The 26,908-nt window shown below is 43.8% G+C and overlaps 1 protein-coding gene across 2 annotated transcripts in view; it reads left to right on the plus strand.

Annotated features, from left to right (window-relative positions):
- TRAPPC9 (trafficking protein particle complex subunit 9) overlaps positions 1 to 26,908 on the plus strand; it is a 719,778-nt gene that overhangs the window by 93,812 nt on the left and 599,058 nt on the right. For both annotated transcript variants that reach the window (XM_074986617.1, XM_074986618.1), the window contains one exon: positions 21,290 to 21,416. In XM_074986617.1, the coding sequence (XP_074842718.1) occupies positions 21,290 to 21,416 (127 nt within the window). The remainder of the gene's footprint in view (positions 1 to 21,289; positions 21,417 to 26,908) is intronic.

A 26,908-nucleotide genomic window follows, 5' to 3' on the forward strand; every position in this document is an offset into this window, starting at 1 on the left:
TTTGCCAGAACTGGAGTAGCATTTGGAAAAAAAAGGGGGTACATATATTATTTGCCATTAGTGTTATGATCAAACTGTACTTAATATAGGGTGCATCTACACTAGGGACTCCAGGGTTGATCTGAACTTTTCAGCTCTCTGAGTTAGCCATCTTTCTGGCATCGATGCAGGGCCTTCCAGTCAGTTTAGAGTGGTGCAGCTTCTTGGGAATCACCTAGAGTTTGGAGCAAACTAATGAGTGATCTGTATCGCAGATACGATATGGTATGATAGCTGCGTGTCAGAAGGATGTTTTTGAGGTTATCACGTCTAGCGATGACCACGTCTAGTTGATGCCAGTGTTTTGAGCGTGGGTGTCTCCATGACATTCTGTGCTGTAGCTTGGTTTGGAAAAATGTGTTTGTGATGCACAGATTGTGGTACGTGCAAAGTTCGAGAAGACGCTGACCATTTTCATTCATTTTTCCCACACCAAAGTGGCCTAAGCAGGAAGGCCACGAATCACGATTGGCTCCAACTCTCGCACTGAAGTCACCCAGAATGTACAGTTGTTCGCGAGCAGGTATTTGCGCTATGGCAGCACTAAGCACGTCATGAAACTTGTCTTTTACTTCCAGTGCGGCGTACAGGGTTGGGGCGTAAGCGCTGATCAGGTGGACAGGACCAGCGCGAGTTTGAAGTATGATCTGAAAGAGTCTTTCTGATCCACCCATGACTAATTCCACCATTTGTAGAAGGGTGTTTCTGATGGCGAATCCAACACCATGTTCCCTGGGTTCTTCTCGGGCTTTACCCTGCCAGAAAAAGGTGTAGTCCTTTTCCTTTAGAGATCCCGAATCTGCGAGGCGTGTCTCTTGCAGAGCAGCAATGTCAACTTGGAGCCTCTTCAGTTCCTCATTGATGACAGCGGTCTTTCAGGTGTCGCTGATGTCCTGAAGATCTTCACTCAGACCTGTCAGCATGGTCCGCACATTCCAGCAAGCAAGCTTAAAACTTTGATGGTTTCCTTTTCTTGTTGATTTTCTTATTGGTTTGCCTGGTGCTCAGCTTTCAGGTCACTTGTCAGGTTTGGGACCCTTAAGCCTCACGCACCCAGTGAGGCAGATGAACTGTGGCGGGACAGTACTCTATTGGCTGGGGGCTGTCCAGCTTGAGGCGGGCGGTGACTGTCCAGTGAGATGCGACGATCTCTCCCACCGTCAGAGGCAACCTCTGGCGCTCGTTCTCTACGCCAATCGAGCAAGAGCTTATAACTGGTATCTGTTACCTCCTGCGTTGGTTCAACGCTGTTAGTGATCATGGAGTACCTCTCCAGGTGCGAGCTTGGGCGATCATTGGGACCCTGGGCTGCCCAGATGCCAGTGTTCCCCTCTCGGCTTTACTGATATAGTCCAAAGGAGATGATAACCTCTACCTCTGGTACCAGCTCAGCTGCAGGAGTTTCCGAGTCAATGCCAGAAGTTGGCACAGAACCGCCTTAGGACTCCCCTCTGGATTTTCTGTCAGGGTTTACTCCCTTAGCCTTGCTCCTTTCCAGGATAACCCACAAGGCAGTGAGGCATGGAGAACGTGGGTACGGTCCCACTACCTCTTGCACCTCCCTGGCGCCACATGTCCCCAAAGCTCCCCGTGATGACCACCTTGCCTCCCCAGGACCCTCCTCCCCACCCCTCTGCCTCTCATTGGCTACCCTCACCCCCCAGATCCTTCCTTCCCTGTCCCCTTTTCCCCCATGCACTCCCATGTCTCCTGACTGCACCACACTGCCCCCTATTAGTTCTCGTTGCCCCCAGGTCCCCCTTCCCCTGGCCTCTCTGCACCTGGCCACATGCTGCTGCAGCCCCATGTCCTCCAGGAAGGTGCTGATCTCGCAGCCCAGCCGCACCCTGGGTCCCAGCCAAAGCTACCAACTCTTCAGCTGGCTACGGCTGTCCCTGGAGCCCCACAGATGTGGTGCGGCACGTGCATGCAGGGAGCACAGGACTGGGCCTGGAAGCCATGCAATCTGAGCCAGCATGCAGCAAGCAGCCTCTGTGGGGGCTGCCATCTTCACAGCCATAGCAGACGCCCCCAGACCTCTTGCCCACCACTGACATCCCTCGATCTCACGCCCCGCCCCCGCCCCTGGCTCCTTATGCTTCAGCGGGTCCCTCAGCTCCAGCCAGCAGTTGGGGATGATGCTGCCTCTTACACCTGAAGTAGTAACTAGCTCCGTCTAAGCTTCCCCTGTAAGCTCCCCTCTCAAAACTCCCTCCTGTTAGCAACCATCCTGTCTGCATGCACCCAGTCACGTGCTCCCTGGTCGCTTGCCAGCAGGGCTTTAGAGCTCTGGCCTACCTGAGAGAGCCCCTCCCTCTGACTACCGCTCAGCCAATCGGCACACAGCCTGAGCACATGGCCAGCATGAGCACATGGCCTTTCAAACAGACAGACAGCACAGCACTCCAAACACCAAACAGACAAACCCAGGCCCAGAACCCCCAAACCCAGGCACCCACACACTCCAGAGAGCTTTACCCAAAGGTGCTGTAGTTTGCCCCCTCCTTCCCCAGGAGAGCCCCTCTCAAAACTCCCTCCTGTTAGCAACTACCCTGTTCGCATGCACCCAGTTGGTTAGCTAACTCAGACGGCTAACTCAGAGAGAGCTGAAAAGTTCAGCGCGATCGTGGAGGAGAATCTGCGCAGCAGCCCTGGGGGTGCCGATGTGACATCCAGATGGCAGCATCTGAGGGATACAATGTACAACATGGCCTTGTCGGTGTTTGGAAGAAGAGCTAGAAACACAAATGACTAGTTTGAAGCTAACTCTGATGAGATGATTCCAGACATTGAAAAAAAGCACGCTGCGCTCCTGGACTACAAACGTTCGCCAAGCCAGAATATCCTGCAAGCGCTCAGAGCAGCCAGAAAAACAGTACAGCAGACAGCCAGGTGCTGTGCCAACAACTACTGGCTCGAGCTATGCAGCAGCATCCAGACCAGTGCTGACTTCAGTAACCTCAGGGGAATGTACGAGAGCATCAGGAAGGCGTTAGGACCCACCCAGAACAAGATGGTGCCTCTGAAATCCAAATCTGGTGAAGTCATTGCTGACAAAGCCAAACAGATGGAGCGCTGGGTTGAGCACTACTCCGAGCTGTACTCAGGAGAGAACATTGTGGTCGAACATTGTGCCGTCGAACTCTTACCAGTAATGGACGAACTGGACCAGGAACCAACTGTGGATGAACTGAAGAAAGCCATCGACAACATTGTAGTAGGAATGGCCCCTGGCCAGGATGGTATACCACCAGAGGTAACCAAGTGTGCCACGGACACTCTCCTGGAACCCCTACATGAGCTACGGTGTCTGTGCTGGAGAGAGGGAGATGTTCCACAGGACATGTGCAATGCTAACATCATAACCTTGTATAAGAAAAAAGGAGACAGAAGTGACTGCAACAATTACCATGGAATCTCCCTCCTAAGCATCACTGGTAAACTGTTCGCTCGTGTCATCCTCGGCAGACTCCAGAATATTGCTGAGAGGGTGTATCCTGAATCACGGTGCGGATTCCGTGCAGAGAGATCTACCGTCGACATGGTCTTGTCTCTGAGGCAGCTTCAGGAGAAATGCAGGGTGCAGAGGAAGCCACTCTATATTGCCTTCATCGACCTAACCAAGGCCTTCAACTTGGTCAGCAGGGATGGACTGTTCAAACTGCTCCACAAGATAGGCTGTCCTCCACGGTTACTCAAGATGATCCAGTCTTTCCACGAAGACATGAGAGGAACCGTCGAACACAATGGCACATTATCGGATGCTTTCAGCATCAGGAGCGGCGTCAAGCAAGGATGCGTCCTTGCTCTGACAGTGTTCGGGATATTCTTCGCGTTCCTCCTGAAGCATGCCTTTGGATCTTCAACAGAGGGCATCTTTTTGCACACAAGATCTGACGGGAAACTGTTTAACCTTGCAAGGCTGAAAGCTAAATCTAAGGTGCGGGAAGTCCTCATCAGAGAGATGCTGTTCGTAGATGACGCTGCTGTCGTGTCACACACAGAAGACCAGCTTCAGAAGCTGCTGGATCGGTTCTCCAAAGCATGCAAGGACTTTGGGCTCTCCATCAGCCTAAAGAAGACAAATGTACTCGCTCAGGACGTTGCTGTTTCTCCATCAATCAGCACTGACAACTATATGTTGGAGGTCGTCCACGAGTTCGTTTACCTTGGGTCCACCATCACTGACACCCTGTCCTTGGAGACTGAGCTAAATAAGAAGATCGGTAAAGCAGCCACAACTCTGTCCAGACTCAACGAGAGAGTGTGGAATAACAACAAGCTGTACACTCACACCAAAATGCAAGTCTACAGAGCCTGCATCCTCAGCACCGTTCTTTATGGCAGCGAGACTTGGACCCTGTACGCCCACCAGGAGAAGAGGCTGAACGTCTTCTACTTGCGCTGTCTCAGGCGCATCCTTGGAATATTGTGGAAGGACAGCGTGTCCAACACTAACGTCCTTGAGCAAGCTGGAATCCCAACCATGCACACCCTCCTCAGGCAGCGTTGGCTCCTCTGGCTTGGCCACGTCCACAGGATGAATCATGGAAGGATCCCAAAAGACATCCTGTATAGCTAGCTAGCCGGTGGCAAAAGATCTCCCGGATGCTCCCAGCTGCGCTTCAAAGATGTCTGCAAGAGAGACCTCAGGGAAGTAAATATCAAGCCAGACAGCTGGGAGGAGCCGGCAGACGATCGCAGCAGATGGAGGCAGGAACTATACAAGGGCCTTTAGAAGGGTGAGTTGAGGATCAGACAGCTAGCAAAGGAGAAGCGAGCCCACAGAAAGCACAGGAAGGACCTGCCAGACACCCATTACATCTGCAAGAGATGCAGCAAGGACTGTCACTCTCGTGTGGGTCTTCATAGTCACAGCCGAAGCTGCAAATGAGGATGCCAAACAGAACTACAAAGGGCGCGATCCGTAGTTTACGTAGACTGAAGGATGTTACTACTACTACTACTACTACTACTACTACTACTACTACACTAGGGACTGACTTTGAAGTTGACTTTGAAGTTAGGCACTAGATCTAAGTAGCCAGAAGAGAGTCTACACACACTTTCACTTCCTTTGATGTTAACTTTAAAGTAGGGAGTCCAACTTCCAAGTCCTTACTCCATTCCCGGGAATGGAGTAGTGCCCTACTTTTAAGTAGGGTGTGTGTAGACGCTTTGCTTTGAAGTTGCTTACTCCAAAGTTGTACTTCAAAGTAAGCAACTTAGAAGTTATTTTTGTAGTGTATACACAGCCATGGTGTTTAATATCTTATCTAGAGAAGGCATGGAATGCATGAGTTATGTATGTAAGGGCATAAAGTTTTGAATATTCCAATATCTAAAAATGAGAGCTTGTACAAAACACGGCATAAAATTTTCTAAAGGGAAAAGTATCTCTAACTACCACGTCCCTTCCTGCCACATCACTGTTTACAAGTAAATGACATCGACACTGATAGAAATTTCTTTATTTAATTCTCAGTGTTTAAAAGATTTGTAAGCACTAGAGGGCAATGTTGGACAAATATTGTTGAGTTCTACTAACTGTAATAGCAAAATATCATACTTGCCATTTATGCACTAGCTATGTAATTGTATTGTGATGTTTATCCATGTTGATTTAGATTTAAAGTTAAGTCTCTTGTCTTCATCGTTAGTTTTAGAACACTTAGGCACAGTAAGGTTTAGTTGTTTTCTCTAAGAAATCTTATACCCTTTTTCTACGATATTTGTACATAAACATAGTAAAACATAATGGTGGCAGTGCCTGGTGTATTACAATATACTTGAAGCTACCTATGTCTTATCCAGTGACAGTCTTTTTCCCAAAGCCTGTGCTTTTTGCTGCTCCCTTCATGCGTAATAGTGATTCTGTATAAAGATTGAGCTAACCCTTAAGAATTGGGAGTCTTAGAAAGAGACTGTGCTGCTAATGCTTTATAAGAGAAATGATGCAGTGATTGCTAATTTGATTATATCAATACACTTTGATTTTTGGGTACTACGTAACAAATGTGGTGTGTTTGAGGTAGAGACAAGGTGGGTGCCTGAGTTGATGACAGACAAGTTTTTGAGCTTACATGGAATTCAAGTGAGATAGGCATAAGTGTTCTTTAAAACAGTAACAAAAAATAACCAAAGCCAACCTGTCCCTTGTACTGCTTATAGTTATTAAATGCTCTGTTATTCCTCGTAAGTGAAATAATTGTGTTCCTATTTAATTTTAGCAATTTTCTCCTGTGCATTACATTGTATTTAGGTGATTACATATTAGGCGAAATCATTTTTTTATTATTGTTTTATTGAGGTGGTTAAACTGAGTTCAGGATTAAAAGAGCTTTGTAAACATACAGGATGTCAACTTTTCATGAATATAAAATGAGATGCTCACATGCAGTGTTGTTTACCATAATTTGTCCTGATAGTTCACATTTTGAGACTGTAAGGATGACCCTGGTATAGACCCCTTAATGAGACGGAAAAATGTTAGCCTTCAGTTTTTAGGAGAAATTTCTGGAATTCCCCTTACTTTCTTCCCTTTGTGATGTCTCAGTGTCAGAATTAACCTGTTTTTTGAGGGATAGCTACTACTACTGCAGTATAACTCATTACAGAAAGTGCAGACTATTGGCCAGAAAAGATTAAGCATATGATACAAGTTATGGCTTTTGCTGCGCTCTAAACCAGCGTTTCCCAATTTTATTTGGCTATGGAACCCTTTCAAACTCAAAAACATTTTTCAGAACCCCTAATAACAGTCTTATGTATGGCTTAAACCCTCCCAGCTCCAAACTAGCCCCCAGTACTAACCCATCTACCAAAAGAGGCCCCCAGCCTAATCCTGTCTGAACAAACTCCTCCTGAGTTAGCTCCTCACGTTACGTCACCCAACATGGCAGCCGAACCTATCTTAGCCACCACTGCTCCTCTGACTCTACCCCTGAGGGACTAATTTCATTGGCTGTCCTATGACAATGTGAGAGGCCAGTCACAGCCAGTGAAAGGCGAGAAGTACACAGGAACTGCAGGACCCATCTGGCTTCCCTTGCCCTGCCCCCATTGCGCACATACCAGTTACTTTGCAAGTGATGGCCACTCTGCAGTTCCCCACCCGGCTGCTGCTAAAATAATGAAACTATATTCAGTTGAATTAAGGGCTGGATCCCTCCCTCCACCCTGCTGACCGTCAAATCAATTAGATTTAGTTCTACTGTTTCAGTGGAGGCAGAACAGGGAGCCGCATAGGAGTCAGCGGCAGCAGCAGCCGGAGCCGAAAATGACTCCTTAGGGCTGCATGTGGCACTGGAGCCATAGATTTCCAACCCCTGATCGTTTTCTTGCAGAACCCTTATTTTCACTTTGCAGAAGCCCAGTGTTCCGCCGAACACTGTTTGGGAAACACTGCTCTATATACTATTGGTTCCCACACTTTTTACTAAGATGATGCTCTTAACTATGTTTTGTCTTTGAAGATCCATCATTATATATACGCTCTGTGTGAGTGTGTGAATACAAGTATTGGATACACACTACTGCAGCCCCTCTGTCTCCCCTCTCTCCCTTCACCTTGTTAGTCCTTATCCCACTTTTCCTTCCTCCCCACTTTTAGTCTAAACTGTTGATAGTGTAGATGTCTTAGAAGCCAAACTCAGATGCCAGTTCAGCAATGCATAAAGTAAGTAGAACTCTAATGCCATACGTTTAACATGGTGATCAGCACTTGAAAAAATTTCGTTCTGAGGTAAGTTCAGGTGTGTATTCTAGTTGTGTACACATTTCCCAGTGCTCTAGGGCTGGAGAATTTTGCCTAGCAGCACCTGTGGAAAGGTGGTACTCAAGACTCCTGGCCATAGCCCCTGCCTCAGCTATCTGAAATGGCCACACCATGACCTGTCTTGTGACAGATCCTTCCTACTGCATGTGGCTTCAGTCAGAGGTCTGTGTGGCCTTTCACATTAGTCTCCCTATTTTAGTGATGTTTCTAATTAGACATAGTTTAATATTACCCTTAATATTGTGCTAATTACATATAGTATTAATTAGCTGAGGTTTAACTATTTCCCAGAGGATGTCCTCACCAAGATTCCCACATCTGTGTTGTGGGGAAGTGATCCACAACATTCCCCACACGTGGTGCTTACTATACCTAGTGAAGTCCACATCAAGGAGCTGTTTGATTTGTGGATTATACACCAAGTGGATTCAGATGGCAACGAATTTTTGTCAGACACAGCACTGGGTTGAACAGGCCATCTTGCCTGCTTTGGCACCAAGGCCCTTGTTGGATCAGAGGTTGCTTTTGGGTTTTGAGTGCTGCCATTTTTTATGCCTCTCCTGAAGAGGTGGAGGAGTTGTTCCCTTGATAAGTGAGTAGTGGAAAAGGTTGCAGTAAGACTTACCACTCCACTCCAAGTCATGTGGGGGTCATATATTCCTGCTCCTGAAGGATCAGTGGATCAGCATGGGGTGAATGCTGGTGAGCAGGTCCCATCCACTGCTCCTTGTTACCATATACAGAGGTCAGAGACTTACCATCTATTCCAGTTCCAACTTCATTGTTTCTGGTACAGAAAACGGTGACACCAGCACTGAGTCTTTCTGGATCCATGGAGTATCAGTGGACCTTTTTCTCCTGTCTTTGCTGTTGGCCCAGCAAATTGCCAGGACCGCTTCTTTTATAGCTCTGGATGGGCTGCTAAATCTGGGAGCCAGTCAGCACTATGCTCTGTTGCCATTTTGCCATCAATAGAAGTGGGGCCGATGCTGTGCTTGGAGCAATGGATCTCCCCACCATCGAGACTATCTTTACACCCATGTGACTGGTGCCAGTGATGCTACAATGGCTGCACTCACTGCTCTGCATTTCAGTACTGTCATTTGTCTCGGTACCATCGCTGACCTCAGGGTCAACACCACTTTTATCCCTGGAAGTGATAGAGGTATATAGTTCTGTTTTCACCATTGATGTCAGTTACCTTGTCATTCTGGGTTGCAGATGATTAAACCAGTTGCTCAAACCTGCAGGGCTGCCTCCATCTTATCCCTGAAGCTTGGGACTCTGGCATCGACTTTGGGATCCTCCTTTTCTTGCTCTCCATTTTCAGACCTGCATTGGGGTCTCTTCATGGAGTAATATGGGTACCAGGATTGATACTAATCTGATGATGGAGACAGGCCCTAGCCCAGTACCTGCTGGCTGCCAATAGCCTATCTGTGTACCAGAGGCCTGTATGGAGTCCATGGAATACTTCTCAGTTGCAGAGGCCCTGTTTGGTGTGTCACTCCAAGGTGAGATAACTGAGCAGGTCTGTGGCAGTGACTGTCTATCATTGAAAGTCCCAGGCACCAGTGAACCTCCGGAATTGTTCTGTCCAGGCCCTTCAGTCCTGGAGTAGGAGTTCTGTCTGCCCCCAGCAGTCACCTTTCTTATTAACTGTGTTCTCCTTGAGCCTGCTAAGTTTCTTGGAACACACCAGCTTCAGTACCACCTGCAGTAAAGCACGTGCGGAAGGTCGAGTTTGTTCTGGTGCAGGGATTTAAGGGCATTTACTCCCATTTTTCATGAGATTCCCTGGTTGTAATGGTGATGAATGTTTGAGCCTGGCAGGGAATGTTTAAGACCACTTACAAGAATAGGAATGCTAAACAAATGGACCTGATAAGCAGGAAGATATACACTCTCTTGTTTGCGGACACATTGTGTGAAGTTTGACTTTGTGAGCTGAACAGCTGTGTTTAAATTTGCAGACTTTTAAAGTATACTCTGTATACTATTGATAAAGATATTGAGCAGGACTAGAGCCAGAACTAACCCCAGCCAGATACCACATGTTATGTCCTTCCAACACAGAATTATAGGGCTGGAAGAAACCTCAGAAGATATCAAGTCCAGCCCCTTGCCTGAAACAGGATCAACTCTAACCCTAACTAAAGCGTTCCGGCCAGGACTTTATCAAGCTGGGACTTAAAAAAATCTCTAGGGGTGGACATTCCACCACCTCTCTAAGTAATGCATTCCAGTGTTTCACCACCCTCCTAGTGAAATAGTTTTTCCTAATATCCAACCTAGGCCTCCCCCACTATAACTTGAGACCACTGCTCCTTGTTCTGCTATCCATCAGTACTGAGAACTGACTCTCTCCATCCTCTTTAGGAACCCCACTTCATGAAGTTGAAGGCTGTTATCAATTTGCCTCTCACTCTTCCCTTTTGCAAACTAAATGTGATGGTGAACCACTAACTACTACTCTCCAGCTGTGTCCACACCAGCGCCCTTCTTCGAAGGGGGCATGGAAATGGCACGGACTGGGGAATATCAGTGAGGTGCTGCCATGCATATGCAGTGCCTCATTAACATAATGGTGGCCACGCACATTTCAAAACTGATAACTTCAAAGTGCTGACAGGCAGTCTAGCTGCGGGTGCTTCAAAATATGTGCCTAACTTCAAAATTTGTCTGTCAGCACTTAGAGGTTAGCAGTTTTGAAATTTATGCAGTCGCCATTATGTTAAAGAGGCATTGCATAAGCATGGCAGCACCTCATTGATACTCCCTGGTCCATGTCACTTCCATGCCCCCTTCAAAGCAGGGGGCTAGTGTAGACACAACCTCTGGAAGCAGTTTTCCTACTGCCGTTTTGCACTAACCTAATAGTAGATCGATCTAGGTTGCATTTCCTTAGTTTGTTAATGAGAATGTCACAGAAGACAGTATCAAATGCTTTATTAAGATCAAGATATTCTGCACCTACTGCTTCTCTCCTCTCCACAAAACTTGTTACCCTTGTCATGCCCGAGGTCATCATTCAACTGGAGGTGGTTTTGGCTAAACTCATTCTCATTGTCTTTGTAGGGTTGAGGCAGTGCTGGTTTCCTGTACCCCTTCCTTTGCATCCTGACCTACTCTCACAGAATCATGATCATACACACATCACATCCACACTCAGCTCCCTGCATCTCATGTGTAACTTCTTTGTGGTTAAATGAGGAGGAAGAGTGGTATTTAGCAGCTATTCTAAAGATCCTACTCGACAGCAGAAAGACCTCTCTCAAAATGGCCCGTCTTTCTGATAACTAAAAACTGAAACAAAGAGAATTTATCAGAATTTTCCAGATTTGAAGTGGGTTTTTCCCACAAAAGCTCATCACCTAAAAAATATTTTGTAAGCCTTTAAAGTGCTACAAGACTGCTTTTTTGCTTTTGAAGATAGACTAACACAGCTACCTCTCTTGTGACTTTTACTCTAACTGTGGTTCTTTAGGTTGTGAAGCAGACATATCACATCACCCACCTTCTGTCCCCTCTGTATGGGAGTTTCATCTTTGGGTTTCAAGTGCGAAGGAGCTGAGGCAGGTCAGGGTGATGCTGCCTCATATAGCCAGAGAAGGAGCTATGTCCATAAGGCATGAGAGCTGCCTATGAGTAGGTACTGTTAGGGAAAATTGTTTGGCTCTTGTGTGTGTTCAGGTGAAATATGTCTGCATCCGCTATTGGAGAAACAGTACCACAGTCCAGTCGCATTTTCTAACTTCGAAAAAGTTAAATTATAACTGTTCCTTGCACTTAGTGGATATATTTAAAACTTGAAAAAGGACTTCTACATAAGTGAAAACTTGAAATAAATGCTTATGTAAAAGTTTGTATTTCCTTTGCTAATTTTGCAGAATTTATTAAAATTTTTTCTCATAATCCAGCTTCTCCTTCTAGCTGAGACTGTAATGAATTTATAATTCATCTTTTATAAGGCCAGCTTTCTCTCACGGAAATTATTGTGATGTCACACGTTCATAATTATAATTTCCCTGCAGGGCCATGTAGCAGAAGCAGATGGTTTCTGAAGGAGACTAACTTTGTTCTTTACACGCGATCTATAAATGAGTTAAAATAGCAAAAAGGTGGTTGTTCCAAATGAAGTTAGAATTTTAATTTCCCTAAAGCATTTGCAGTTGCTCAAGGAAATGTTAAGGACTGCTTTATTCTTTTTAGAACAAAATTGTCTTTGTTCGGATTTTCTGTGTTGTACTGCTTACTTGAAGAAGACTATTTCCTGTTCGAACTATATCTATAATTATACTTAAGTAATACTATGAAACTATATGGCTAAAGTTATTAATGAAAATGTCACTCTCCAGTGGACATGGGGAAAAATAAAATGTTTCAAAACCCAGTGGAACACATGAACACTTATGGAGGGATTTTAGAGTTCTGTGCTGTGGCTTTTGGAATAAATTTTGTGGGTAAATGACAATATCAGATATCAAGAGTGTGTTGCCCCCTCAGCTGTGAGCCTTCCAGAACTTGTCTATGAAAAAAAAAAATGTGATTGGAGGTAATTTTTTTTCAGTGGCTGCACTTGCAGCTGGTTTGGAAGGATTTTAGAAAACTGGTAGGAAGGAACTGCCTTTTACTAGTCTTGTACATCTTGTATGGAGAAAATTGCAAAATCTTGACCTGCTGTCAGATCATTGGGACTAATTTACAGAAGCTGACAACCAAAACATCTGCTAGACTGTGGAAAATTGGGAGGCGGGGAGGATATTTTACTCCATTTCAAAATATACAGTGGTTGAAGAACAGATGGCTGTGGTCTGAATTGTTACTCCAAGTTCTGTGCTGTGCCTGTGGAGATGTTGGACAGATAGAATAATTGGGCTCTGAAAAGTAAGCTTTGAAAAATAAGACTGATTAAATCAATGGCTGAGTAATCAGAACCAGGGTTGTATGGAGAGTTTTCTGCCACCTGAAACCCAGAGAGCATGTGGCGTAGATGACCACCACTGTGATGAATGTTTCCTGCTCTCTCCAGTAACCAAACTACCAGTTGTCTGAATAAAATCTGTGTCCCCTAGCCTGTTCAGATAATTATGCATATATTGTATTTCATTTTTTTAATTGCATGTGAAATATGTTTGACAGCAAATGAGTGTACAGTTCATTACAAGCACAACTAGTGAAGTTTTTAGCTTAAGTAGGATTGTTGTACGTTTAGGAATGTTGTCATAAGCTTCCTCTGTCTGAAACCAGGTCTGTGCTACACACTCTGGTCAATGTAAGTTACATTGGTGTACAGCTGCCCAACTTTGTACATTGCTCAGAGGCGTGTATGCTTAGCTATTTTTTATCATTGCTGTGCCTTTTAAGCTGGAATGCTTGTGTTGCTGAAAAATGCAGAGCATGAAAGGTAGGTACATTAGTGTGCCACATGTCACTGTCCAGCCCAGAGCCTTTAGGAAACTTTTGCAATGTGTCATGGAATAAAAATGACCCTAAATCCCAAAGTTTAAGTTCCCAGCTTTGAACTTCCACAAAATGCCATATATATCCCAATATTTTTGCCTTTTTAAAAATCTCTCAAACTCATGATGCTTAGCCTCTCTGACAGAAGCGTGGTTCTGGTAGAATTCTGCACTATTCTAATGGGAATGTTGCAAATATACAATGTATGCTTCACCTTTGGAAAGTACCAAGTGGAAGTTATGGGTATTTATTTAAGAACACTTTTTGGTGAGGGACATAGGAAAAGACAATTCTAGGTTGTTCGTGGTGTACACAGAACAGCTGAAGGTGGTGGAGAAGCCAAGAAACAAACACTGGTTGGTGAGATCACATTATGAAACAGGCTTGGAACAACAAGTAGAAACTCCTGATCTTTTCCACATGAAAGATATCTTTACTAGATCTGTGTGCTGAGGTCATGCCAGCCCTCCAGTGCATGGACAAAAGAATGAGAACTGCTTTAACAGTAGACAAGTGAGGGGTGGTTGTAGTATGAAAGCATGCAATGCTGGATTGCTAATGGTCAACAGGAAATCATTTTGGAGTTCGAAAATGAATAGTGGGAGGTCTTGTTAAAGAACTTCACTGTTTATGTTCAAACCAGTGAGCAGGCAATTGCTGATTGCCTTAAAAGTACAGGAACAGATAATATAACTCATGTGACAGTCTTCATCTTGGACTATCCTTTTACATAAAGGCCGTATCTACAGTAGCCCAGAACTTTGAAATGGCCATGCAAATGGCCATTTCAAAATTTACTAATGAAGCGCTGAAATACATATTCAGCGCCTTATTAGAATACTGGCAGCCACAGTGCTTCGAAACTGACGCGGCTCGTCCAGACGGGACTCCTTTTCGAAAGGACCCCAGCAACTTTGAAATCCCCTTATTCCTAACAGCAGATAGGAATCAGGGGGTTTTGAAGTTGCTCGGGTCCTTTCGAAAAGGAGCTCCGTCTGGACGAGCTGTGTGGTGGTGAGTTGTGTCAATTTCGAAGTGCTGCGGCTGCCGGCATTCTAATAAGGCGCTGAATATAGATTTCAGCGCTTCATTAGTAAACTTCAAAATGGCCATTTGCGTGGCCATTTTGAAGTTTTGGGCTAGTGTAGATGCAGCCAAAGAGAACACTGGAATTTCCTCCACTGGGGAAAGGTATAAAAAGAGTCCTGGGGTGGTTCCATCTTTTGTCTTCAGCCTGCCTTGGAAATTGCCTGAGACACCCTAGGAAAGACAGTGAACTTAACTGGAGACTCGGGTCAGCAAACAGGCAGCTGCTTAGGTTAAGAACTCATAAGTAACTAGATTTTTAGGAGGAACATAATTACTATAGTAACAGAGACAGCCGTGCTAGTCTATATGCTATGAAAACGAAAAACAGCGGTCCAGTAGCACTTTGAAGACTAACAGAATAATTTATTAGGTGATGAGCTTTAGTGGCACAGACCCACTTCTTCAGATCATAGCCATGCCAGAACAGAGGCAATATTTAAGGCACAGAGAACCAAAAATTACTTGATTACCTTGATTACTATTTTTGGTTCTCCATGCCTTAAAAATTGAGTCTCTTCTGGTATGGGCATGATCTGATGAAGTGAGTCTGTCCCATGAAAGCTCATCACCTAATAAATTATTTTGTTAGTCTTTAAAGTGCTACTGGACTGCTTTTTTCATAATTAACTGTGTTTTCTCTTTTGTTTGGTAACTCACTTTGTTCTGCTTGTTATCTGTAACCACTTAAATCCTACAATTTTGCTTAATACATTTTTTTCAATTAAGTCCAGTGTAAATTATTGTTAATGTGGAAGGGCTACCATGGTGCATATAAAGGGGGCCTTAGCTAATGAGCTCTCCCTGTACTAATATTTTGCATGGGGGGAAATTTATTTAGGGTTTTGATCCCTTCTGGGGAGTGATTTCCTGGGTGTTGTGCCATAGAACTGCATCCGTCCTGAGCTGTGCTTAAACAGTGTCTGCATTGCTCTTCTGGGGGGCAGACTCTGTTCCTTGGCTGGAGAAGACCAGAGGATCTGGCTCAGGAGGACAGAGGGGAGGGCAGCCACAAAGTGTAAGGAAGAGTGTGTCAGGGGCCTGATAAGCATACCAGGGAACATACCAAGGGAACTTCTGTGAACTCAGCCTTCACAGACTGGAGTCTCCTTATGTGCAGGACATAGTGGATGGATTTTCAGTAATGAGGTTCTTGAATTGGAGTGGAGCAACAAAGGTAAACATATAGTTCTGGCACCAGCCCATGTTGCCACAGAGTACATGAGCAGTAAAGGCTACTTTTCTATGGTTACGCGAGCTTTGGGGGCTTCAACAACTCCACCATGGGCTGGTCAGAGCAGCTTATGTATGTAAATACAGTGTCCCATGTAGCCCTGACATGACTCTAATGAAAACCAGATGCCAGCTCCTGGGTTTTTACCAGTACCTTTTCTCATATGAACAAAGAATAAAAAGTCAGTACATTTGCCTCATTAACTTGGGAATACACTGGGTGCAACCTTTAAATTTAAACATTGTGTGGAAAAATCCATGCACACGCTCACTTGAGTTTATTTCCCCTTCATCAGTCACATCCATGTTTATTTGATGGGACTGACTTGACTGTGGCAGAATCTGAAGTGGGTTGTGTCTTGCAGTATGGTTGGAGTCCCCTGCCAGTTTTCTCATTCCTCCACCTTACCATCGTAGTGGGGGGTCCGTTACATGGTCCATGTCAGGTATGCCAAGCAGTTGATTTAAAAGTGGTAACATGGACGTCCTCGAGTTAACTGATAAACTCCTTCATTTCAACTTCAGTGTGGCAGAGAGTGTCTGAACATTTTTTTCCTTTAAAAGAGGATACCTTCTTGCAAAGTGTAGAACTTCAGTCTGGGGTTTGAGACCCAGGGATCTCTTGAGGCCAGTTGGCAGAAAGTATAGGTTGTGCATGAGATTGTACAGAGATCCCCTCAATTGGATATCTGTGTAATGGTTTACCAAAAGGTGACATGACGTCTCTGCACAGGTCTAGTGGTCTGTCTTGTCATAATCATAGTAAACTGTCTAGATGGATAATATTGGAGGAGTTATGTACCTGTATGGAAAAAGTGTGCCCTAAAGATCTTAGAATCAAGGCAGGTCACAGGAGTTGATACATCTCAAAAATATTTTATAGGTATAAGGTAACTGCTGCCTGTCTCCTCGTGTAGTCATTTTGTGTGTTTCATGCATCTTCATGCTGCGTGCCATTTGCATATTAACCCAGCGTGAGTTGAGTGATTGTGAAGTCTACATAAAGGGAAATCTGTAGGGTGAAACAAATGGCTGGTGAGTGTCCACTTTGTAAATAAAAACAAAGGACTGATTTAGTATATCTTGGAGTGCAGAAAGGGAAACTGAATTGTTCATCTAGGGGTAGAAATTAGCAGAGTGCATATCATAGAAAAGAGAGTCAGTTAGCCTGACCATAAGCACTGGAGATATTTTGTAGCTTCACATACAGGTACGTAAGTGCTGTCATTGATACCAAGGGCCAGATTTAGCAAATCCCAACCTCAGTATGAGGAGTGGGCATGGAAAGCTTGCAGGACTTGGCAGGGAGGAGGGGGTCTACAGTTGAGCTCCCTTTCTTAGTGTTTTGTTTGTAGGGTAACAAATTAGTTTTTTTATTTGTTAAAATGTAGTATGTCTATTTCTCTCATTCTATGGGCATGCATACCACCTCGAAGTCATAAATTTTACAATTTGACAAACAAGGCAAGATCACTGCTCCTAAGAATTTATAATCAGTGAACAATAAGTGTACAGTGAACCCCATGAAAGAAATAAAATAAAAGCTTAAAGTAAGAGAAGAAAATTAAGTATTCTTGTAGAGTACATAGTGAGGTGAAGGACTAACCAACTGGAAAGAACGTCTCTCAATGTCTCATAAGATGGAGATGGATATTGTTGAGCTAACATTAACGTGGTTCCATTTTGCACAGAAAGTGGCTAATGGAATGCTTGCTATTCAATGTAAGAATAGAAACCGAGGAATTTTTGTGCTAGATCAGACCTGACAGTGGCTTCAGGAGAAGGCGTAAGAACCGTGCAGTTTGCAGACGTAGATTAATCACGTGCTCTTGTTAGGTCGCATCCTGAGCTCTGCTGGTTACTTTGCTTTAAGCCCTGAAGCACAAGATTTAATATTCCATTCACAGAATATAACAACTTCAGATATCTTCAGATATCTTGGAATCCATTTCCAATTGATTTTTGAATGTTAACTATTTACAAATGTCCCTAGATTATAAATATAAGTTTTAATTCCTTTGCAGAGGCAGCCTTAGTAGGATGATTTTACTGTGTGGTAAGATCTGAGACTCCTTAGTTTATAAAATCCTTGCTTTATATGGGGAAACTTCCATTCCTGCCTTTATTTCTTCTGTAATAAACTCTTATACCTTTCCTTTCCACCGCTGTTTCTGTGATTCGTTGCTCATTCCCATTAGTAATGAATGAGAAGAGAAAGCTGTACAATGGAAGGAGAAACATCTTACCTGATAATGTTTGTTCTTTCTTCTAGCAGCTTCTCTTGATTTCAGCCTACTTCAGTAGCCTGTGAAAATATCAGAGTAAATTGATGGTTTTCTTTAAAGGGAGACTGAGACAGCTATTGTGTTAAGGGTAACTTACTACATCACTATCAAGTAGTTTTAATTCTAATAATGGGTTGCTGTAGTGTTTCTACAACTTTGGAAGAACTCTCCCAGTGGCCTGAGCTGGAGGATGGGGCTTATCTCTGGAGCCTCCAGCTACAATACTGGAACACCTAATTCCATAGTGGGGTATCTCACCTGAAAATGAAATCACCTAAAAGCATGCTAGAAAGTCGAAAATTTATGGAAAGTTATAATTAAGCCAAACAGCTTCTATGCTAATAATCAAGATAATTTAAATATAAGTAAGAATCAGAAATCACTCCTGGAGGGGAATTGGAATGTTTCTATCCCTCCAAGACTTCGCTCCTGCATTGTGGGGGAGAGAAGAAAGGAGAATGTCAGCTTTAAAACAGCCCTCTTCATTCCAGTCCCTTGTAACTGCTAATTTAAAATACTTGCCTATGTAAGTATACTCACTAAAACATTAGTTCTTAAATTTGCAGCTAGAAATTGTATTAGAATGTAAGAATAGTAAAATTGGGGCTAGTGAACATAAGATACTGTTCTTCTTGCTTGGTGCTTTATTTTTTGTGTACTATATCTGAGTAGAAACCTGCATTTGAAATTAGAAGAAAAAAGGGTGAGCTGAAACTCTGAGGTATTTGTGATCCCCATCTGAATAGTATCTGTGCACCTCATAAATGTTAATTAATGTATTCTTGATATTCTTGCTAAATCTTGATGGGTAGACAAGTGCTTTTATTCCCATTTAAGAGAAGAGGAACAGAGGCAGTGAAAGGTAAATGATGTACTCAGGGTTACAGGAAGTTTATTGGCACTTAAGTTAGTCTAGTCCCCCACTCTGATTCAGTGCAATGGTAGAAAAAATTTTCTTTAGAGTATAACTTGAACAAGAGTAAGAAGACCTCTTCAAAAGTATGTGATGTTTCCTCTGCTGGTAGCCTACAAAAGAATGATTGAGAAGCTTAATCCTGGTGATCTCAGGTGCTTCAGCAGAAGAGAATGGTAGAGGACCTAGCAATACGGTGCATTGAGAAATAAACCAGATTATATTGTAAAGAGCTGCGCATTCAGAAACTTTGGATAGTGGACCGAAGTGTTTCCATGAGTTTTGAGGACCAGGTTTAAGTTTTCCTGTGTTTATTTCTTGATATTGTAACAAAATTTTTCTGTTAGTGTCGGTTCTGTTTATGCCAGTGAGGCTTCAGCCCGCACAAGCAGAATTGCTCTGTGAAAATCAAACTTTTCTCACTGTGTTGTGGAATAGGGGGCCCTAGCTCTGAAGAACAGGATTCAGGAAAATTTGCCATACATAGTTGGTCACCATTAGGAGGTGGTATAACCAAGGTGCAAATGCTTAGGTGCAGTTTACTACTTCTAATATGCTCAGTGATTTAGCAACTGAGGCCAGGTCTACACTAGGAAGTAAAATCAATTTTAGATAGACAAATTAGAGCCAATTTGCCTAAAACTGATTTTTCCACTGCCCACACAGTGGGAGGCCAGTAGGAGAAACTCTTCTGTTGACTTCCCTCACTCCTCATGACTGCAAGGAGTACTGGGATTGATGGTGGAGCCATGACAATTTGATTTAGCGTGTCCCCAGTAGGCATGCTGAATTGAGTGTTGGAATATCAACTGCTAGCGCGTCAGTCTTGCAATAAGTGTTGACATATCCTGAAAGAGTTTTGGAGTGCTTTTAATTTTTTCTTTTTTTGGTGTCTGACATTGAAGACGTTATTTATTCCAGCGGTTGCAAACTTTCTTGCACTGCATGACCCTAGTGGTGATAGTAGTGATATCATCAGGGACCAAAGAATGAGCCTGCCCAAGTCCTGCCACCCCAGACGGGGATGAGGGCATGAATCTTGAGTGTCACCATTTTGTGTAGAGAGGCTAAAGATGAATGCTGCAGGGCTGAAGCAAAAGCCTAAGACCCATCACCCAGGGATTTAGCCTGGGCTTCGGCATTGATGTTAAGCCCAAGCAAGTATAATGCCACCCTGGAAACCTGATTAAAATGGGGTCATGACTCAGTTTGGGGTGCCATCCCACAGTTAACTCCTGTTCTATTTAAAAAAAAAAAGAAAGACTCATTAGCTTTCATGCAGTGACATTGAGGTCTAGGGTAAAGCAAATGGAAGTATTTTGGTATTGTAAAAATAATGCTACTCTGCCCCAGATTTAGAGAATATTGGAACAAGGAATATTCAAAACACAAATTTTATAGAAAAAGAGGGGGATGGTTGCTATGAATTTATTGAAAATTTGATAATATTGATATTTGCATTTTTCCCTTTTCCTTGTCTTAACTCAATTAAATTCAGCTTCTTATCTCTCTACTGGTACTGTGGAAGTGAATTCAGTTCTACTGAGATTTAATTTAATTTTTTTTTTACTGTGTAAGTAATTATTAGATTGCCTGGTATCTTGTATACATATCATTATTTTAAATCTGAATAAAATTGTTATTTATATATCTACCTGTATTCCACACCAAAGTGGCACTGTTGCTTCTAAAATGTTAAAATATTTAAATAAAATATTTACATCTCCAAACTGAAATATTAAAAATCCAAAGTAATTTTAGCTGAGAGGAATAAGGGGATTTCAAAATGTGCTGGGTCCTTTAGAAAAGGACCCACATGTAGCCACTCTGAGCCACGTGCATTTGAAAGCAGAGCTTTCGAAGCGCTGTGGCCGGAAGTGTGTAGATGCTAATGAGGTGCTGAATATTCTATTCAGCACATCATTAGTATTCTTCGATTTGGCCATTAGCATGGCCATTTCAAAGTTTTGGCCAAGTGTGGTCGCAGCCATGGTGTCCCCTTTATGTGCTTCAGGCAGCAGCAGATTTTCTTAGCATACACTGAATGTGGTTCTTTTAAGTCTTAGAGCATGTTTCCTTCTCTGCTCAGTAATTCAACTGAGGTTAGACATCATCTGGTATTGACATAGCTTGATTTTTCTATTCATTTTGAAGTATAGATTTAATAGTAAGGTCACAGTTACCAATTCAGTAATTGCAGGTTCCATCAGAGAGCCATTTTATTCAATATGTTATGGCACTTATTTTAGGGATTAAATGTAAAATATACCCAATAAAGAAGTATATGGGTACATGTAACTGTACTAAAAATAAAAATGTGCATATCCTGAAGTCATTCTAGATGAAATATTCAGTTCCTTGGTGACTGAAATATATTACAGTTACTTTCAAATTTCAGTCTTCAGCAATCCCAGGAATTTGTTATAATAATTTTTCAAAATGAAATAAAGTTGTACTTCTAATATGCTGAAGAAATATTAACTTTTTCCCAAGGGTCTTCTGACAACTGGAGTAGAATTTGAGTCTCTCCCTGCTGCTCTTTCTTTACCTGCCGAATCTGGCCTCTATCCAGTGACACTTGTTGGTGTTCCTCAGACTGCTGGACAGATCACTATCAATGGTAAGGATATCATTTACAGTTTTCATCAGAAAGATAGGCACAAGAGGATTTTTATGATGGTATAGTATTAAATTAATATTTATATTTTCAATATTGAATCATCTATGAAGGCAATATTTTAAGAACTAAGCCTTCGTCAAGGAGATAGTAATACACAGAATGAAAGTAATCCATGATTCTCAGAAATACATGACTTATTTAGATGTGTATGTTCATTGCTGTTGCTTCTTTAAACTTCTAAAGCGAAAGAGAAAGTTAAATAAATGGTCTACTGTGTTAAAATATGGAGTCAAACTGCTATTGTGCAAAAACCTTTTAAAAAGGCTTCATGAGTAAACACAGCATGGTGAATCTTGGGGTTGAGATTACTAATGAAAGAGTTGGTGTTTTAAGTAATATCTTTTACTGGACCAACTTCTTTTTATGAGAGAGATGAGTTTGAGCTGCCCAGAGCTGCTCTTGTTTGGGAAAGGTACCCTGAGAACAGAAGAACAGCTCTATATGGCTTGAAAGCTTGTCTGTTTCATCAACAGAAGTAGGTCCAATAAAAGCTATTGCCTCACCCACCTTGTCTCTCTTAATATCCTGGAAAGTATCTGGCTACAAATATACTACCTATTAATGAAATACATTTATGTAAGATTACAAAAACTTTTGCAAGTTGCATAGGTATGAAAGATGGAGGTAGCAATATACACAGTCTGTTTTAATGCAGATATAATTAACCCAAATGGGGCTGTGTCAATAGTGACAAACGGGAATCAGAAAAGCATTACAGTTTAAAGTCTTCCATATCCGCCAGCCCTGGGACCAGGAGGTTGCCAGATATGAAAATATTATGGATAACAGGGAGGGATGCCTTGCCCATGGAGCACTGCCTCCATCCATGCTGCCTGATCTCCACTCCCCCCAGCACTCAGCAGCTAGTGCCCATGCTTGTGCTGCTGTTCAGAATGCAGAGACTGGCTCCCTGTGCTCTGGCCACATGTCCTGCTACATTCCCTGCCAGGGCTGAGCAGCCCCCAGCACCGCAAGCCCCAGCCCCAGCTGCCATGCAGATGTTGTTGAGGGTAGGTTATCAAACGGCACAGGGATGCTTTCCCCTCCCCAATCCCCACCCCTACACAACTGGTGGCAGCAGTTGCTGAGTAGCCCTGGAGGCTCCATGGCCCTGGTCTAAAGAGGTATGCAGGGGGAGTTAGGGGATCCAGCAACCTCATCTCAGTTCCCCACCCACATCCCAGCACCAGTCCCTTCTTAAGAAAGGGAAGCAACATCAGTGGCTCATAGGAGGAAGGGATCGCTTTTCCACCTGTGGGTAGCACAGCCACACAGGAGAGGAAACTTAGGTGGTGGGATAGTGCTTGGTGACAGTGCCAGTTATTTGAAAATATAGGTTGATTGAATACCAGTTAAAAGAGAGTTTACTGTATTGTCCCTAAGTCTGCGGGGACACAGACTGACATTGCAATGCTGAGTTCTAGAAAACAGATGCAAAGTGAGAGATATTTTGACAAGAATGGAGCAATGCTGGTGCAGACTGCTCATGACATTTAGACCCCAGACAGAAATCTTTAGATTCTTCTTTGAGTGATGTCCCCATGGATGCTCCACTGGAGGTGCTGGGCTTGTCCAGGTGCCAGAGATTGGAGACTTTTCAAAGGTGTGTCTAGGCAGTTCGCGGATGTGTGGTCTCTGCGTCAGTGTTTGCACTCTGTTGATCACGTGAGCAGTCCGGTTCAAATCAGTTCCTCTCAACTGCCCCAGGCTGTAGACAGAGCTACCTTCGTCTCTTTGTTTTTGATGTTGAGACTTGAGTCACTTCTTTTTATAACTTTAGTTTAATTTCTACTCTTTAACTGTTGATACTTAGATTGCTCAAAAACGGAAAAAGTTAAAGTTAAAAGTTAAAGTTGGGTCGAAAATTGAGTTAAAGTTCATTTGTTCACCCTTTTCCTCATTTAAGATTGTTGCCTATTTTTACTAGTTCTTTGGTTGGTTTGCTCTTTTGGGGAGTTAGTCGCCATTACTGGCCCACAAGATTTTAAAAAATGTGATCAGCATTGTACCTTGTACGGCCACTCCTCATGCATAAGGTGCTTGGGAGAGGCCCACATTCCTCAGAAATACCAGCACTATAGCAAGCTAAAAGCAAGAGCATGGTGTGACCATGAAATGTGGCTTAAAATGATTTTATTTGGCAAGGCTCTTCAGCTTTCTGAGGATGACTTTGAAGTCTTCAGAGCAGCCCTTGCATAAGTGCAGGGCTTCTTCAATGGCAGCTCCACCAATGAAATCTAAGGCCTCACCAACCAGATTCCTAACTAGTATCTTGCAGAGCAAATCTGATGTGATTTATAAGCCCAGCACCTCCAGCACTACCTCTTCACATTGTAAGGCGGACCTAGCTTCTAAAATGGCCAAACTGGTGCTGATGGTACTGAAACATTTGGAGCTGAGAGCGCAGAAACTGACCTCTGCCAAACAGTTGGCCCCAAGCGCCCCAGCACCAACATCTATCCTGGCCTCTGCACTGACTTCAATGCTGGCAATATCAGCACTGATTATGTCTCCACCTCATCTCCCAGCACCGCCTGCGTGAGTACAAGTGGTGCTGGAGGCTCCTCATGACACAGCACTGAGGAAGGCACCAACTAAATCTCAGTACTGTAGTCTTACTCCATGGTCGCTATCACCTACTTCTTCTCTGGAACTCATCCCCGCTGACACTGAGGACTCCCACTCTGCATGCAAGCGGACCAGAGGGATGCAGTCCACGATATTACTAACTCTGGAGGCTCCCCACACCTTTCTTAATTCCTCCCGCATATGACAGCTGGTACCACTGCATGCCCTTTCGCCTTCTCCTTCACATTCCTCTCATATCTTGATGGTCCTTTTCTTGTCACAGAGATGCTTTCTGGTACTTCCACAGGCACTCTTATGGGTCAGATCACTTGCCCCATCTGGCAGATAACGCTGTCACAACTAGCATTGGTTTTACTCCCCTTGCAGCTTCTCCCCTAAATGGGATTACTACAACTCAGTCAAGGGAACGTTCAATCAAGGGAATGTTCCATGGTTGGCTACACATCTCCTCGGCTGTGACCTGTTCCAGCTCCTTTATCCTTGCCACCATAGTCTGTTTCCCCTCAATGTCTGGAGTAAGAGATGGCACCAATAGCCGAGATAGAGGAGCAGCAACCTGATGCCTCTCCTACCAATTAGTCTTCCTCTTCACCAGACAAGACCATCATACCAATGGGCATCTCGCCCCTGGATGACATCAAGCAATTTAATGACCTTTTCAAGCAGGTTGCCCTCAGTCAGGATGTGCAAATAGCTGAAATGCAGGAAAAGTGGCACTGTCTTATAAAAATTTTACAGCCCACACAACCTTTCAGAATAACCATTCTCCTGGATGAAGCCATACTTGAAGCAGCTGATATATGGTAGACTCCTGCTTCAGCTCCTCCTACGAACAAAAAATTAGACAAAACGTACTTTGTGCCTCCAAAGGGAACGGAGTTCCTATTTACCCATCTGCAGCCTAATTCATTGGTAGCAGATGCTGTTGCATAGATCGTACACACCTCAATTCAGAGGAGCTGCAGCTGACAAGGATGTCAGATGCCTGGATGTCTTTGGAAGAAAGCTTTACATGTCAGCAACCCATTCATCCAGTCATGACTTCAATACCTGTGCTAAGCTGATGCTGCTCGTGAACTACCTGGGGGAATCCAAGAGGCCAATTCAATTCACTGGTGAAAGAGGAATACACTATGGCCAGAACTGCTGTCCAGATAGCCCTGGACATGGGAGATGCGATGGCATGGGCTACTGCTACTGTGGTGGCGAAGCGGTGTGTATCATATTTGCAGACATCCACGATACCTAAAGAGCTTCAAAATAAAGTTGAGGACCTGCTCTTTGACAAAAAGAAACTGTGGAGAACACCAATTCAGTCCTACATTCTAGCAAGGACTCTCACACCACACTGGGAACGTATATGTCTCCTTATAGAAAGAGGCGATATCATCCCTACCAAAGACGTTACAACTTTGGGTACTACTGGTCACAATTTCAACAGCCTTCTAGGCCTTATAACCATTCTTGTGCCCAACAGAGACCCCAAAGGTACCGTAATCACGGGGGTCATCAGCAGCCTCCTAAGACAGCCATGCAGCATGTTTGACACCTTGGTTGAGAGCGACAACATTGATACGGTCACCTCCAAACACTTTTCACTACTGGCTGAGACCCTTTTTTCATCAGTGGGCCTCTATCACAACCAACAGGTGGGTCTTGGAGATCATAAAATCGGGTTAGGCAGTACCATTCATCTCCATCCCACCCACCGCACCACCCGCCCAGTCCCTCTTTAGAGACTCCGCTCACGAGATTTTACTTTGTGAGGAAGTACCCCACCTCCTATCTATAGGAGTGGTAGAGTGGGTACCAGGAAGTGAAGGGAAAAAGTTTCTATTCCTGTTATTTCTTCACCCACAAGAAAACTGGTGACCAATCCTAGACTTAAAACTATTAAACCGATACTTACAAAAGCAGTTGTTCAAGATGGTGACCTTAGCCTCCAATAATACTGGTCCTGAACCTCAACAATTGGTTTGTTGCTCTTGACTTCAAGACACCTACTTTCACATGACAATTCATCCAGCTCACCAACGGTTCCTACATTTCACAGTAGGTTTGTACCATTGCCAATGTAGAGTCCTCCCATTTGGGCTCTCTATAGCACCCAGGGTATTCATTACCACCCTGGCAATGGTGGCAGTGTATCTTCAGCGGCAAGGGATTATGATATTCCCCTACCTAGACAACTGCCTCCTTGAAGGCCCCTTGCTCACAGAGACAGCACATATGCTTGCTATGAAGAAGGTCTTCAACTCCCTAGGTCTACTTATCAACAAGATAAAGTCAACTCTCCAGCCCAAACAGGACTTGGAGTTCACTGGGGCTTGACTCAATGCTATTACAGCTAGAGCTTATCTGCCCCTTCACAGGTTCCAGGCAATTCAAGACCTTATAAGGATCATCATGGGCAGTCCCACTGTCCAAGTGGTGGTATGTCTCAGGCTCATGGGCCATATGGCAGTGTCAGCCTTTGTAGTGCAACATGTCGGACTTCACTTCTGTTTGCTGCAACATTGGGTAGCTACCATTTACAACAGCATGTACTACAGCTTTCATTGCTCGGTAGTGCCTCCTGCTCATGTTCTGTCATCTCTCCATTGGTGGCAAAGTAGGTAAAATCTCCTATCCAGAGTTCTGTTTCATCCACAACAACCTTCTCGGCATATCACCATGGATTTATCCTACTAGATTGGGGAGCCCACGTGGACAATCTATCCATCCAGGGCCAATGGTCTCCTCCAGAATGCCTACTTTATATCAATTCTCAAAGCCTGTCAACACTTCCAACAATACATTCATGGTACCACAGTGAAGATGCTGAAAGACAATGTTGCGACAAT

The sequence above is a fragment of the Carettochelys insculpta genome, chromosome 2 (assembly GCF_033958435.1).
Source record: "Carettochelys insculpta isolate YL-2023 chromosome 2, ASM3395843v1, whole genome shotgun sequence".
NCBI lineage: Eukaryota > Metazoa > Chordata > Testudines > Carettochelyidae > Carettochelys > Carettochelys insculpta.